The 16,276-nt window shown below is 46.7% G+C and overlaps 1 protein-coding gene across 5 annotated transcripts in view; it reads left to right on the plus strand.

The window, feature by feature from the left end:
* The window catches only part of RARB (retinoic acid receptor beta), a 184,511-nt gene that overhangs the window by 15,087 nt on the left and 153,148 nt on the right, over nucleotides 1-16,276 (plus strand). Inside the window, exon 1 of one of the 5 annotated variants that reach the window (XM_055566928.1) lies at nucleotides 12,736-12,875. The exons of 3 other annotated variants lie outside the window; for them this stretch is intronic. Coding sequence is in view for 1 of the 2 variants with exons in the window: in XM_055566923.1 (XP_055422898.1) it covers nucleotides 14,943-14,993 (51 nt within the window). In the remaining variant the exon portion in view is untranslated. Of the gene's footprint in view, nucleotides 1-12,735; nucleotides 12,876-14,842; nucleotides 14,994-16,276 lie in introns of those variants that run through there. One more of the 5 variants, XM_055566923.1, reaches the window with a different exon arrangement.

The following is a 16,276-nucleotide window of genomic DNA, read 5'->3' on the forward strand; positions in this document are numbered from 1 at the left end:
ATGGAATTTCTCCATCGCTGTTGTTAACTGGCTGGAAAATGGACGTGCATCAGTGAACGTGATGTCAGATTACTGTCTCCCAGATTCTGAAAGAGTGAGGTGGGCTCTTTCCACAGGCCCTTCATGGCTCCACGTAAGTCCCCTTTAGTTAATGGTGACTGTAGAATGAGTTTCAGCTAGGTGTGCCGTAAAACCCAGCGCCTTACTCCCTTCCGAGGCTCCGTCTCCCTTGGGAGCTTTCCCGTGGCTGCAGGCAGGTGGTGCTGAGCTGGGCCCCTCTTGCGGCCGCAGGAGGCTGGATGCTCGCGGTGGGCTTCTCCATGCCCTGTCCAGGCCCTCCGCTGAGGCTTCTGGAGCAGCTGGAGGCTGTCTGAACCTCTCTTTTCACATGGCCTCCTGTGACGTGGGCTTCCTCACAGCGTGGGGCCCCTAAGCTCTTCACGTGGCTTCTCCCAGGATGAGCATTCCAGGAGATGCAGACAGAGGCCTCTCGGGATCTCGCCTCCTGTGTCACAGTGTTACTCTTGCCATATCCTTTTGATCAAAAAGAAATCAAAGTGGCAGCCCAGATTAAAGGGGAAGGGCCCACCCAGCGATGTGATGCTCCCTGGAGGTGTGGGTCCCTGTGCAGGCCCTCTTTGGAGACCACGTACGTACTAACTAGAAAGAAATGCACACCTCTTTCAATACACAGTCACGTGGCCTGATACATCCACAGTGCCCTGCAGTGGAAGACATATGTCAGCGACCATTTATGTCAGGACTTATTCAGAGTGTTGGGGGAAAATAATAATCACGCCTCAAAGTCCACAGTGAAATTTATTGTTTATGGATTTTCAGTTCTCTAAACAACAACAGCAAAAAGCTGGAGCAAAAAGATGGCTGAAACTATGTCATTTTGTACATTCAGAGCTGGAAACCGTCACAGGTGAAATATAAAATGGACCATGAAATATTAAGTGGCATATCAGGTTTATTGCATATATGACCGTGAGACTGCATTTTATTTTGTCTTATGGAGCTCTAAAAAAAATCCATGTAATGGATTAAAGGTATTAAAACTCCCATATTCCGCCTGGCTCTAGGCCAGAGAACAGGGCATGATAAATAATCCCAATAGACAGAATATGTAGGAAGGAATTTTAAAATGTATTTTCGATAGACATATTGACCTCCCTAACTAATAAAAATGTATACATGAGGTTAGTTTTGAAGGAAATGTGCAGACCTCACACATTTATAGTGTATATAAATACTGCATACACTATAGTGCTATAGTCCTTAAAATATTTCCCACATCTCTGTGACCTATGGCTATCATATTGTCTTTACTCTAGAAGCAAAGCATGGATTTTATATATTTTATTTACATGTGCATTTACTCTGGAAAGGAATAATTTTATTTAAAGCGGGAGCCAAATCAGGGCAGTAACCTATTTTGTAAATAAAGTTTTATTGGTACATGCCCCACCCACTCATTTACCCACTTGCCTGCAGCTGCTCCCCTGGAAGCTGCAGAGCTGAGTGGCCGTGACAGAGACCATATGTCCCACAGAGCCTGAGATATTTACTGTCTAGTCCTTTATAGAAAGAGTTTGCTAATCTTGTCTTAAAACATTAAAAAAAAATTTGTGGGACAGTTAGACTAGAAATGAGTGCCTTGTTTCTCGGTTATAATCATGTTAGGTGGATTCCGGAAGCCAGTTCTGGACCAAGCTGGTCCCCAGCTCCGTGATCTTGGCCAAGTCATTTAACTTCTGGAAGCTTCAGTTTCCTTCTGTGAATGAAAGTGGAAGTGAAGTCGCTCAGTCCTGTCCGACTCTGTGCGACCCCATGGACTGTATGTAGCCCACCACGCTCCTCCGTCCATGAGATTGTCCAGGCAAGAAGACTGCAGTGGGTTGCCATTTCCAGATCTTCGTGACCCAGGAATCGCACCAGGGTCTCCTGCGTTGCAGGTGGATTCTGTACCAACTGAGCTCTCAGGGAAGCCCCCTTCTGTGGATAATGGAGGTTAAAAATCTGATAATGATACTGATCTCTGCTCTTCTGCACACTTTTGCCACGAGGGAGCAAGGGAGGCGATGTGATGAAAACCCCCCTGGGGTCCTGCGTGACCAGGTGGGCTGCTGGCGGCTGACAGTGGCCGAAACAGCCATCACGTATTCCATAGTGCACAGGATATCTGGGCAAGGATGTCTATGCAGACTTCATTCTTACGCTCATTTTTCCACCAACCGTTATTGGGTGCCTGCTGTGTACTTCTAGTCACTGAGCATTCAAAGGCAAGGCAGCTGCAGCCTCTGTGTACTGGTGACATGCCCAGCCATGGCAGCCTCGGGGACCATCTTTGCTGTCTGGTATTTTTAGTTGTCCGTCTGCGTGGGCCAAGAACAGTGTCTCCTAACTTCTTTTTAATCCGGCATTTAGCACGATGTTTGGTCTTGCCGGTTGCTCAATAAATACATGTCAGCACTTGGATGTTGCTGGCTCGTAATCACGGTCCCGTCCGTCTGCACACCCCCACCCCTGGCGGCCCATCCAAAGTGCTGGAACTTTCGGTTCAAGCAGTCGTGGAAGGCTCTCAAGCTGATCGAGATCGCCGTGGCAAGGAGGCGTTTGGGGAAGCTGTTCCGAGGTCTGTGCACACGGATTGGGGTGATGCGCAGAGCTGGGTGGAAGCCACACCTGAATGGGAGGGTGAGGAGGTCAGGCTGGCATGGTGCTCCGCTCCTCTTAGCCTAGGGAGGACCACATGAGGAGGGATGAGTGTTCTGAGCAGGATGATGGAAGGAAGGGGCAGCTTCAAGACTTCTGTTGATGTTTTAATTGGAGAGCAATTGCTTTACAACTTTGTGTTGGTTTCAGCTGTACAACAGCATAAATCAGCTATAAGTATCGTTGTTGCTGTTCAGTGGCTCAGTCGTGTCAGACTCTTTGCCACCCCGTGGATGGCAGCGCGCCAGGCTCCCCTGTCCTTCACTTTCTCCCGGAGCTTGCTCAGACTCATGTCCATGGGGTTGCTGATGCCAGCCAGCCATCTCGTCCTCTGCCGCCCTCTTCTCCTTTTGCCTTCAATCTTTGCCAGCATCAGGGCCAGCAAATACATATTTCTATAGATATACGCCTCCCCTCCCCGGGGAGCCTGCTCCCTCATCCCACCCCCAGGCCGTCACAGCGCACCGGCTGAGCCTCCTTTGCTCCACAGCGGCTTCCCGCCAGCTCTTTTACACCTGGTTGTGTATACGTGGATGCTACTCTCCGAATCCGTCCCACCCTCTCCTGCCCCCGCTGCATCTGCACGTCCATTCTCGATGTCTGCATCTCTCTCCTGCCCTGCGGATAGGTTCATCTCTACCATTTTCCTGGATTCCATAAATGTGCGTTAATAGGCATTATCTGTTCTTAGCATATCAAGACTTGTGAGTGATGTGGAGAAGGGCGATGGGAGGTTGAAGACGGTTGAGGTTAATCAGCACAGGCACGAGCCCCTGATCCCGGAACAATGGTAACTCGGCTTGAAGGGCCCGTGGACAGGCGCTGGGCCCAGTCCTTCACTGTGATTCATCATTGAATGCACACGGTGATCCAGTGAGGGTCATGATTTTACAAGAAGTGGAGACTCAGAGACATTAAGGAACTTCCCAAAGTCACACAGCTAGAATTAGGATTTGAACCCAGACCAGCAGGCTTCAAAGTTCACATTTCTAGCCACATGCCTCAGCTTGTCTGTCAAGATGGAAAGTTCCCCGAAGAAAGGAATATCCCCAAAGACCTGAGCCTTGAGGCCTTCTCACAGCTGGTAAAAGTTTCTTTGAATTATTTTTTCAAGTTTTCCTTAGCAATCTCTTCTTCTTTTTTAAAAAAGCTTTACTGAGATTAAATTTACATATCATTCAGTTCAGGCCTTTAAAGTATACAATTAGTGGGTTGTAACATATTCACAGAGTTGTGCACCTACCACCACTATCTAATTTTAGAACACTTTCATCATCCTGAAAAGAAAATCATAGTGGTTCATTTTATGTGTCAGCTTGCCATGGGGTGCCCAGATACGTGGTCAAACATTATTCTGAGTGTTTCTGTGAAGGTGGGTTTTTTTGGTCTCTCTTTGTTTTTTATTTTATATGGCAGTATAGTTGATATCGGAGAAGGCACTGGCACCCCACTCCAGTACTCTTGCCTGGAAAATCCCATGGACGGAGGAGCCTGGTGGGCTGCAGTCCACCGGGTCTCTAAGAGTCGGACACGACTGAGCGACTTCACTTTCACTTTTCACTTTCATGCACTGGAGAAGGAAATGGCAACCCACTCCAGTGTTCTTGCCTGGAGAATCCCAGGGACGGCGGAACTGGTGGGCTGCCGTCTATGGGGTCACGCAGAGTCAGACATGACTGACGCGACGCAGCATAGTTGATTTACAATGTTGTGTTAGTTTCACATAGACAGCAAAGTGATTCAGTTACACATATGTCCATTCTTTTTCAGATTCTTTTCCCATATAGGTTATTAAAGAATATTGAGTAGAGTTCCCTGTGCTCTACAGTAGGTCCTTGTTGGTAATCTATTTAATATACAGTAATTGTGTGCTCAGTCACGTCTGACTGTTTGCACTCCTATGGACTGTAGCCCGCCAGGCTCCTCTGTCCATGAGATTATCCAGACAAGAACACTGGAGTGGGTGGCTGTGCCCTCCTCCAGGGGAGCTTCCCAGCCCAGGGATTGAATCCGTGTCTCTCCTGTCTCCTGCACTGGCAGGTGGATTCTTTACCACTAGCGCCACCGGGGACGCATACAGTGCTGTTTGTGTGTTAATCCCAAACTTCTGATTCATCTCTCCACACCACATTTCCCGCTTTGGTGACCATAAGTTTGTTTAGCAATTTCTTTTATTTTTTTTTTACTGTTTATTTGTTTATTCAGCTGTCAGGATCTTCATGACATTTTGCAGGATCTTTCCTTATGGCACAGCACTCTCTCTGTGGCGCATGGGTTCCAGAGCACGGGGGTTCCAGAGTGGGGTTAGGGTTAGTGGATTCCAGAGCACGGGGGTTCCAGAGTGCCGCGCGTGGGTTCCAGAGCACGGTGAGGGGGTTCCAGAGCGCAGAGGTTCCAGGGTGCATGGGGTTCCAGAGCGCACCGGCTCAGCAGTTGCGCTGTATGGGCTTACTTGCTCCTCTGCACATGGGATCTTCCTGGACCAGGGATCGAGCCCATGTTGCCTCCGTTGCAAGGTGGATTCTCAACCCCTGAACCACCAGGGAAGCCCCAGCAATTTTCTTTTTTAAGAACTCAAACAAAAGCACTTTGACGCCCTTGTCCCTCTCACATGAAGAAACAGTGAGAAATCACTATTAGGGAAGAAGAAAAATCAGCCATGTTAGAGCATCTCTCTAATCTCAACACTCCACGTAGAAACATAAGAATCTTTGAAAATGAAATCTCCCCCAATGCGTCCCTTGGACCAGATGTGTGTCACCGTCTCCCTCGCTAGCTCAGTCATCGGGTTCCTCCACTAGAAGCTTTGCAGGTGTTTCCGGTCGCCCCCCACGCCCTGGCCTTCCCGGAAGACCCGCCCCTCCTGCAGGCATCCCGAACCTGCAGACAGGGACAGCAGAGCGATCACACAGCCTCGGGTTTCCCTCTTGTGCCAGATACATCTTGGCTAAGGAGGTGGAAGTGGTCCACTGGCAAGAAAGGGAGCAACCGCCCAGGGAGGGATGGGGATCCCTCCTCTCCCCTCCCCTGCAGAGCCCCCAAGCTGGGGGTGGGCGAGCCACGTGTGGCCTGAGTTGCACGCAGAGTCGCCCGCCCTCTGACCCTCGTCTGAGCCGCTCCACCTTGCCTCCCTTCTCGGCAGGGAAGGTGAGGAGGTGTTCCCGCCTGCTCTGTGTGTGCCTCCTGACCCCCGGGTTTGCTTCTAGGGGACTTTCCTACCGCACTGCTTTGACTGGAAAGGAGCAAGTGCATTCTTGCTGCCCCTTTGGCTTCTGTTTTAGTTTTCCAGTTTTACTTTTGGTCCTCAGGCATGGGTCTGCTTGACATGGTCTGTATTTTCTCAAACTTGCTGCCAGGGTCTCTGCCAGCCTCCGGCCAAAGAAGCTCTGCAGGATCACAAGACAGGATGTCAGTGTCCTGTCCTCGCCCGCACCGGGGTCACACCCGTTCTCTTGAACCCAAATCACGTGCCTGCCAATTCCTGCTTATCCGCTTCCTACTGTATGACCTCGAGCAAGTTCCCTCACTAGTCCGCACCTCCAGTGTCTTGACAGGGAGTATTTTTTAGAAATAACGACGAGCTCACTCATAGAGCCGTTACAGGGGTCAAATGAATTAATACATGTCAAACGCTTAGAACAGAATGGGGGTGGTGGCTAGCCCTGCGTACGTGCTCCGTGAGTGTCGCTGTTAATATCGCCCTATCGTACTTGTTTGCCTGGATGAGTTTCCTGTCGTCTAAGGTGGTCACATTAAGACATGGCTCGCCTACCTGCTCCCAGATACTCTAACAAAGACTCAAATGTCGTGTTCTCTTGTTTACCTGGTGTGAGCCCAGCAGTGTGCTATACACGCTTGTCATCCCCATTTCCCAGATTAGGAAGCTGAGGCCCAGGAAGCTGACCTGACCTTCATTTGTATCATTTCTTTCTTTTTTTTTAGATTCCACATGTAAACGCTGCTAAGAGGCAGCGTCAGGAACTGGGCCCCTGCCTCTGTCTCTCCGGCTGTGGGAAATTTTTTTTTTTTTGTCCTAAAGTTCGTCCCACAAGGAGTTTCCTTACCCTTGAGCAGGGTTCTTCAAGATCAGCTTATTTCTAATCTGGACCAGACAGTTCATCGCTGTATGCAGAGGTGGGGGAGGGCTGTCCTGTGCACTGTGGGATGTTTCTTATTTGCTCTTATTTATTTGACTGCTCTGGGTCTTAGTTGCAGCATGTAGGATCTTTGTTGACACATGCGGGATCTAGTTCTCTGACCAGGGATCGAACCCCGGCCCTGCTTTGGGAGCTTGGCATCTCAGCCGCTGGACCACCAGGAAAGCCCTGTATAGTTGATTTACACTCTTGTGTTAGTTTCAGGTATACAGCAAAGTGAGTCAGTTTTATATATATATACATATATATATATATATATAAAGTGGATATGTGTTTTTTAGATTTTTCCCATGTAGATCATTACAGAGTTTTGCATAGAAGTGACCTGTGCTAACAGCGGTCCCTTTTGGTTATCTATTTTATATATAGTGGTGTGTATACATCACCCCAGTCTCCCAGTGTATCCCAGCTCCCTCCTTTCCTCCTTGGTAACCATTAAGTTTTGTTTTCTACATTTGAGATTCTAGCTCTGTTTTGTAAATAGAGTCATTTGTACCACTTTGTTTAGGGTTAGGGTTTCCCACATATAAACGGCACTGCCTGGTATCTGTCTTTCTCTGACTTACCTCACTCACGTATGATAATCCCAAGCTCCATCATATTGCTGCTTGTGTGCCTACTAAGTCACTTCAGTTGTGTCCATTCCTTTCTCCAGGGGATCTTCCCAACCCTGAGAGTATGTTTGCAACTTGCCTGGCACAATGTTCAGTAAGTGATGGTCAACCCAGACCTCCCCATCCGTCCACTTTTCCCTGGGACTGAACCCTCATCTCTTACATCTCCTTCATTGGCAGGTGGATTCTTTACCACTAGCACCACCTGCTGCAAATAGCATTGTTTCGTTTTTTATGGCCAACTAATATTCCATTATATATATATATATATGTGCCACATCTTTATCCATTACTCTATGGGCATTTAGGTTGCTTCCGTTTCTTGGTTTTCGTGAAGAGTGCTTCTGTGAACACTGGGGTACACTGTGGGATGTTTGGTAGCATCCTTGGCCTGTAATCAATAAATGCCTGTAGTTGCCCCCAGTTATGGCAGCCAGAATCTCTCCAGACCTTGCCAACTATCTCTTGCTGCTGCTGCTGCTAAGTCGCTTCAGTCGTGTCCGACTCTGTGCGACCCCATAGACAGCAGCCCACCAGGCTCCCCCGTCCCTGAGATTCTCCAGGCAAGAACACTGGAATGGGTTGCCATTTCCTTCTCCAATGCATGAAAGTGAAAAGTGAAAGTGAAGTCGCTCAGTCGTGTCTGACTCTTAGCGACCCCATGGACTGCAGCCCACTAGGCTCCTCTGTCCATGGGATTTTCCAGGCAAGAGTACTGGAGTGGGGTGCCATTGCCTTCTCCGAACTATCTCTTAGGGGACAAAAATCAGTGTTAGTTAAGAGCCACTGTTCAATGTTAAAAAAGTTGGAAGGAAAAGTGGACGGATGGGGAGGTCTGGGTTGACTGTCACTTACTGAACACTGTGCCAGGCAAGTTGCAAACATACTGTCTCTTTCACCAGCAGGAATTTTAGGATTATCTGCAGTGTCCAAGAGGACACTGGGGTGCAGAGAAGGAAAGAAAACTCTCTGGCCACTAAAGTAATCAGGGGCAGAAGAGGGATCCCAGCCAGGCGGTTCTGGCAGCAAAGCCCATGACCTTCCCATCACTTCCTCAAACGGTTTTCAGCAGGTTCAGGGCATTTTAGTTCTTTTTAGGAAACAAGAAAACCCAGATGATGAGGATTGAATTGGTTTCCAAGTTATTTTGAAGCCATTAATATGAGTGTATACCTGTAAAATAACAAGAAAATATAACAAAACAACACTTCTTTGACCCAGTAAGTACAGCATTACTTTGTTGCAAAAGAGGGGTTAGCTACATTCTAGTGTCTTTACCCTTGAACTTACTCAGAGCTGGGAAGAGTGGCAAAAATTTCCCTGTGACAAAATGTACTCTTTTAAAACTATTCCCCTAAAGTATCCTCCCCTCATTACTTTTCTGTAAGGCTGGTATCAGTGTGATTTTCAAATATATTTATGGGATATAAGCAAAGAATTGTATATCTAAGATGATATACATTTTAATGCTCTTGTTTTAATTCACTGTGGGTGTAAGAAATTTGAGCAGATAATAGAATGTTAGTGTAATAATTGCTTTTAAGAATTATGGGAATCCTGATTGGAAGTAGAATATAAGACTGAATCATTTGGTGTGGAGATTAACTCTTCAGGGACCTTCCTATTGCGATGCAATTAGCTTCATCCATACTCAACTCCAGAGACTGGGTCTAGCGTTTGTTGCGTTAACGCCTTCCATTTCTGATGCCTCTCTGCTCACATCATTAATAAGTAGTTAGATGTGTCGGGCCGTTAAGTGATTTTAAGAGAGAATTTATTTGAACCTGTCACAAGCTATCTTAGTCTGTCCTAGAAAATAGTGATCTAAAGCATCGTCTGTTACAAACGTCACCTAAAACAACCTAGGAGATAATTTTCGACTATGTTCCTTGAAGCAAGAAAGCATATTATAAAAATGAAATGTAGGTGTTGAATGTGTCGTAGCCCCTTAGGAAAACACGACAGCACTTCCCATGGTAAAAGTGTCCCAGGAATAATTTCTGCTGCTGGCCAAGAGCCCAGGCAGGTGTAGCTGCGGTACAGGAACATCAGTGGATCCTCTGCCCATCTCTCTTGATAAGGCCTAGACTATCTTGCCAAATTTAACCATGTCTTGATTCAAGTCAGTGTTTGGAAAATTATAACCATCGATTAAAAGAAAGGGAGGTACCCAACCCTGCAGTTCTCCAATGCCAGTAAATAGGTCCTAGCACATCACACCTAGTGATGTTCCTAGCAGAGGAAGGAGATGGGTTAAAAACCTTTAAAAGCTGTGGGTTTGAGTGAAACAAGAGTAGTATGGAGACTTCCCTCGAGGCCCAGTGGTTAAGACCTCGCCTTCCAATGCAGGGCCTGTGGGTTCCGTCCCTGCTCCGCGAGCTAAGATCCCACGTGCCTCCTGGTCAAAAACACCAAAACATAAAACAGAAGCAATATTGTAACAAATTCTATAAAGACTTTAAACATGGTCCACTTAAAAAAAAAATCTTTAAAAAAGTATCTATTCAGCCAGTTAAATCTCTTGTAAAACTAATAGTCTTTGTGTTTAAATTTCTGAGATGCTAAGGCGCCTACTTCGGGGGCCCTCCCTTCCCTTTCCCCGGGGGCTGGAGGCGGAGTCAGTGAGGTTCTGCCTTAGTTTCAGACACGGAGGCAGCCCTGGGCGCTTAGTATGTGCTCAGTAAATGGTGGGTGCTGTTAGTTCAGCTCTCCAACTCTGACCCCCCTCCGCCAACTAAAACCCACTGCCAAAATTCCGTGGGAGAAGATGCAGGCTTCTGGTGAGCATAAACACACTGGCAGCCTGGAGATCTGAATAATGTACTAACTGCCCAAGGAGGGGAGGGTTCGGGGCGGACCTGAGCAAAGGGGAAGCCGGCACAGTCCCCGTGCCAAATTGACTCAGCAGATTGTTTGGGATTCCGGAGAGGTTAGGACAGTAACAAGGCATTTTTATGTCCGGGTGTCTCCGATGTTGCTGCTGGGCCTGGGAATTATCTGGGGCTTTTGTTAACATGCCTGTTTGGATTCGGCAGGCACTTCTGGGGTGGGGCTGGCCGGGCGCGCGGGAGTCTCGCCTTCCACCCGGGTCCCAGGTGGTGCCGAGGCAGGGGCCGCAGCTAGAAAGGCCATCCTTTCTTTAAGGGCTTGAAAATCAAAGTCCTCCCCGCCGCTCTGGTCCCCTGCCTGTGCTCAGCACCTGTTGCCCGCGCGGTGAGAATAGCAGGGGTTCTCAGAGCGCCAGCCCCAGCCCTGGGCTAGCGTCCCGGGCGACCCGGGCAAGCACACACTCCTTCAGGGTCACGGGCAGGTTACTGAGTCAAGACTGCCGGAGCCCGCCCCGGCGTCCCCCCGACCTCCCCTCCCCTTCCCCAGACCCAGGACTGATCTCGGAGCTGCTTAGGGATAACAAAGCCAGCAGAGGAGCGAGGCAAGGCCGTTCCAAACCCGAGGTTTTTTTCTTTGGCAATCACCTAATTTTCAAAATGCGATTCACAGATTTGAAAAATCCCCCGAGTGTGGAAACAAACCGCTTTTCCTGAAAGATGATTAAAAGCAGACCCCGCCCCCACCCCCACTGGAAAATTAAATGAGCGGCCGCACCGAGGTCCCCCGCGCTCACGTGTAAGGACTATTTTAATAGAAGGGCCGCGTGCGCGCGCGCGCATGCGTACGCGCCCGCAGCGCAGAATCTGGTTCTAATTACTTGTACTTTGGTTGAACTTTGGCGTTTCCTTTGACTTTCTCCCTAATGTATGTGAGCTGTGGGCCTTGCGATCCTGCAGTGCATCCACAGAAAAAGGAGGGGGGGAAATCCAGACCGGCTCTCTTCGGTGCCAACAAAAATGAAACCCAACTGAATGTTTTGACCAAATGCCACACTTTGCGCTTCTCCCTTAATTAGCTGAAATGACTCCCTCCCACCGGGTCCCGGAGCTCGGGGCTCGAAATTCCCCGGGGGTCATGCAGGAAATGCCTTTTGCTTTACAACTCCTTTCTTTTTCTTTTAAGGCTCGGCTGCCCAGAGAGTGCATTAAAATGCTGTCTTAATCATCGAAGGTTCTTGTAAAAAAGGCAAGACTTTCATGAAGCGGGATGCCTGCCCCGCCCGCGTCTAATTAGGCCCAAGTAAAACCCTGACGTCTGTCAACATGGCTTACCCAGCTGTAAATTAATTCTCACAAAGAAAAAAAAAAAAAAAAAAACACAAAGAAAAACAGTATACTGGGCCTTCTCTTAAAAATGTTATCTGCTACTTAATCTAACCTTTAGAAGAATGCCAAGCATGTTAGGAATTGTGAAGGGAGCTATTGTTAGAAGCTTTCTGTGTGTTTAAATGACACTCAGGTGTGTTGTAACAACAAGGACATTTATACTGTTTTCTCAGGTGAGTTAAGTTATAAGCACCAAGTCCTCTTAACATGCAATCGCATTATTATTATTATTTATTTATTTTTTGCCTTTTTTTTTTTTGGAGTGAATTAAACCTCCAGAGTTGTGACAGTGTTTAAGAGGCTGTGACGCTTGGGAGTGCTGGTATTCTGCTTTTGTGCAGAATCTGGTCGGCGGAGACTTCCTTTAGTTTGCTTTTGTTTCGTCTGCAAACAACCTCGGAGTTTGGAGTCCTTCGGAGCTGTGCTTCTCACAGTGCCAGCTTCAGTCCCTTGCCAGTCCTGGAAGAAAGGGGCAGCGAGAGCAGATGTTTAGAAATTTGTCCAGCAATTTGACAGAGTAATTTTATGTCTAGAAAAAAAGCGGTTTTTTCCCTCTTTTTAACTTGTAGCTTGTGTTTTGAGCATCTTTTCTGAAATTCCTTTTTTCCTGGAGATTTCATTTTATATCATTTTCCCCCTCGAGATTTGCTTTTATTACTATCAATCTATGATAAAAAAAAAAAAAAGAAATAGTCCTTTACCATAGATAGTCTGAAAATCACTCATTTAAAGCAAAAGCCTTCCTCACCCCCACCGCCCCCCACCACCCCCAGAAGTCTGCTGCTGATCGTGGTCCAGACACACCTGGAGGAGAGTTAGTATGAAGGCAATCAAGACTTGGATGGCTTTTCTGCAAGGAAGGTGCCTCTAGCTTTGTTTGCCCGAGTGACAGCCACCTCTGCGTGGCGGGGACGGAGAGGTTTAGCATATGAGCTAGAAGCTTCCGTCAGTGTAGGTATGGATCAGCTGTCTCCTTTGGCAACCTGGAGAAGGCCCCTGAGCACCTCTGGTGCTGAGTCTGCTCTGGGCAGGGACCCATGGAGCCTAACACCCACCTCGCCGGAGCACAGAAGTTCCTGCTTGGCGATTCCCCGACAGCCGGTCTGGTGCGCAGTTTGGCTGCTGTTGTCGGGGAGGCAGCCACCTTGAGCCAAAACTGAACACGACAATAGGTAAGCAGGGAAATAAAGAAAAAGCAGGTCCAGATGAGTCCTCAAAGGCTGCTTTTCCCCAAACTGAAATTGCCACAGGAGGGCTGGAGTGCCATTGTTTTATTGAATGACACCAGCCTCAACGCCCCCCCCGCCCCCCCCCAGGAAGTCTAAAAACTGCGTTCTTTGGCCTGCCTGACATCGCTGAATGAGCTAATACCGGACACGTTGTCTGCTGAGCCTGCAGAGTTTTTGAGCAAAAATTTTATCATTCCATAGACTGATTGTGCTTGCTCGGAATAAGGAACAGAATGTTTGAGGCCTCTCAAGGGCATTTGATGAATCTAACTCTCATTTAAAGGGACTAATAGATTATTGATTTAAGCAGGATGACAGGGAGCAGATCAATGGCCAGGCACTCTGTAGCTGTCTTAAACACTAGAACTGAAGGGAGCTGTGGGCTGCCCACTTGGCTTGTTCCCCGCTGTCTTCATTGGGGTGGAAATAAACGGGGATCACAGGGAAGGGGAGCACTAGTAAAAGTTGGCCAAAGTTATGTTTTTGCTGTGTTACCGAAAAAGCCAGAGAGTGCCTTGAAGTTCAGATCTGCTTTTATATTGATGCCATATCCTCGTTGTAATTCTGGAGCTCATGTTGGCTTGTTTGCTTAAAGCCAGCTTTGGCAGTCTCACGGCACCACTGAGATTCACACGGAAGAAGTGAGAGACCAGCGTTTATCCAGTTTGAGGGGATGTTCGACTATATACAATTAATTCTTTACCACTGATGGGAAATTTTTTCCAAAGATCATTGTTTCTTGTGACATATAAGTCTTTTCTATTTATGTTTGTGTGGGGTGCACGCATGGCATGTGTAGGATTCACATTGCAAACCGCAACAGAATCAATTCATTCTTCCAAACAGCCTGGTCACCTCCTCTGGAAGACTCCCATGATTTTTCTGAGCTGAATAAGGCTTATATAGCCCTCTCTGATATGTTATTTATCCGTGGTTCCCAAACTGCTGCAATTTGGATTCACCTGGGAATATTTTTTAAAAAGCGCTGATGCCTGGCTCCCACTCCCAGGCATTCTGGCGTAATCGGTCATAGATACAGCCTAAGCATTAGGAAGTTTTAAAGCTCCCCAGGTAGTTCTAATATATAGCCAAGTTTGAGAACCACTGTATTATATTTCTAATTGTTAGTTTACTCTACATTGGGCCAAACTTAAGGGATTACACCATGTACCGTCTGTAGCATATAACATACGCTTGGCATGTTACAGCCACTCAGGGAATTAAACAATTAAACACATGAGCATCCGTTGTACAAATATGGGAAAGTTCATAGCACTGCGGGTGAAATCACCACAGCCTTAGAAGTCCACAGCATTCACTACTGATTGCTTCAAATAGAACATTTTCATCTCTACAACTGTTCAGAAAAAGTCTTCTGATCCAGTCTGTGGTTATAAGTGACTCGCCTCCCCTGGAAAGGCTTTTACGGACCTTTTATAACATGTCTCAGGATTTTGAGGCCTCTCCCCTTTCAGGTGCTTTGGCAAAGTTGCGTGGGATTAGATCGCCTGCAGTTCTGTTTCCTCTCTTTGGGAGGGAGGGATGCTGGACGCTCTCAACACATGAATTCAAAGCGGCATATTTATGGAAATTACACCCACTTCTAAAATTTAGGAGGCAGCTCTGACAGCTGAGTCCAGCCCTAACAAGACTCTATTTACAACTTTGCTAAACGAGCCAGATTAGCTGTTCTACACGGGCCAGTGGGACGTTAAAATACACTCTCCCCACCCTGCACGCAACTCAGGACTGACTGTGGTGGTGATGACCCAGCTTGGGCCCTGGAGGGGAACTAAAGACACACAGATAAAACCAATCAGAAAGTTCTGGGAGGCGTTTAGGGGCAGACTCACTTACATTGATACCTAGGAGTGTAAGTTGACACAGCCCCTCTGGAAATAACAAAATAACCATACCTTTCGAATTAATGATTCTACTTCTGAGAATTTATCCTAAGGACATAGTCAGAGATGTGCTGAGATTAGCTACAAAGATACTCATCATGATGGAATGTTTTGTGGGAAAGAATATTTATTGACAAGGAAACAAACTCATGACACAGTAAGTTAAACAAAGTTGCAAACAGAATCTACAGTATAATTCAAATTTGTAAAATAAACGAAAAACATTTACATTCACGGTAAAATGTTTTGTAGGACAGATGCCGAGATAACAGTAATTTTCTCCGAGTAAAAGGACTGTGGGTAATTCTGTATGGGTTTGTTTTCTTAGATTTTTTTTTTCCCAGGGCTCCAGAAGCTTTTAATTTTTTAACTTCTCTGAAATCAGGCTGTCTCTCACAAGCACTCTTGGATCATAGTTTAATTGGCAGTACTCTGTCTTTCTTAAATGATAATGTAGAATAACTATGCATTTTATAATCAAGGGTAACTCAGAATCAGTGACACCCAGTAATAACAACGGCAGTAGCGGTATCTTGGGTTTTTTAAAAATTGAAATATAGTTCATGGGCCAATATTGTATAAGTTACAGATGTACACTATAGTGATTCACAATTTTTAAAGTTTATGTTCCATTTATAGTTATAAAATATTGGCTCTATTCCCCATGTCGTATCCTTATTGTTGTTGTTGAGTTGCTAAGACATGTGCGATTCTTTGTGACCCCATGGACTGTACCCCTCCAGAGTCCCCTGTCCATGGGATTTCCCAGGCAAGAATCCTGGAGTGGGTTGCCATTTCCTTCTCCAGAAGATCTTTCCTAATCCTGAGATCAGACCCGCGTCTCCTGCGTTGCAGGTTGATTCTTTGCCACTGAGCCACCAGGGAAGCTCCTTGTGTCCCTGCAGCTTATTTTGTATTGTTTCCTTAGGTTTTCAGCAAACAGTGGTGTATCATTTTGTACTGTTTTCTCATTGATGCTGTTCTGACTCATTTGCTTTCCGATGACGCTGATTAGCTTAGTGTGAGGCATCCTGTTGCATCTGTAGCTTGATAGCTGATCTGATGAGCTTTTGTGACATCCTAAATGCGGACCTTCCTATGCAACACGTGCTGTGATTGTGCCAAGCTACCCAGGAAAGACTATTCTAGATTTATCTACTAGGCCTGCGCAGCTCTAATGAATTCATTCCAAGAATCTTCTGAATTATGAAAATACTATAATTATAGTTGATTCTCTTCCAAAGGGGTAATTAATTACTTTTAAAGGAAGCAAATGAGTATTTGAAAGCTATTTGGTTTCTAATTTTACCGTTTAACAACTTAGAGGGGCATTTGGGGCTTGGAATGAAGACAAAGAAGGAAAATTGGGAAAGCTCTTGTATTAATTCATTGAATATTTATCGATTACCCACCTATAATGTGCCAGAACCTCTTCTGGGC

Source organism: Bubalus kerabau, chromosome 2 (assembly GCF_029407905.1).
Source record: "Bubalus kerabau isolate K-KA32 ecotype Philippines breed swamp buffalo chromosome 2, PCC_UOA_SB_1v2, whole genome shotgun sequence".
Lineage (NCBI taxonomy): Eukaryota > Metazoa > Chordata > Mammalia > Artiodactyla > Bovidae > Bubalus > Bubalus kerabau.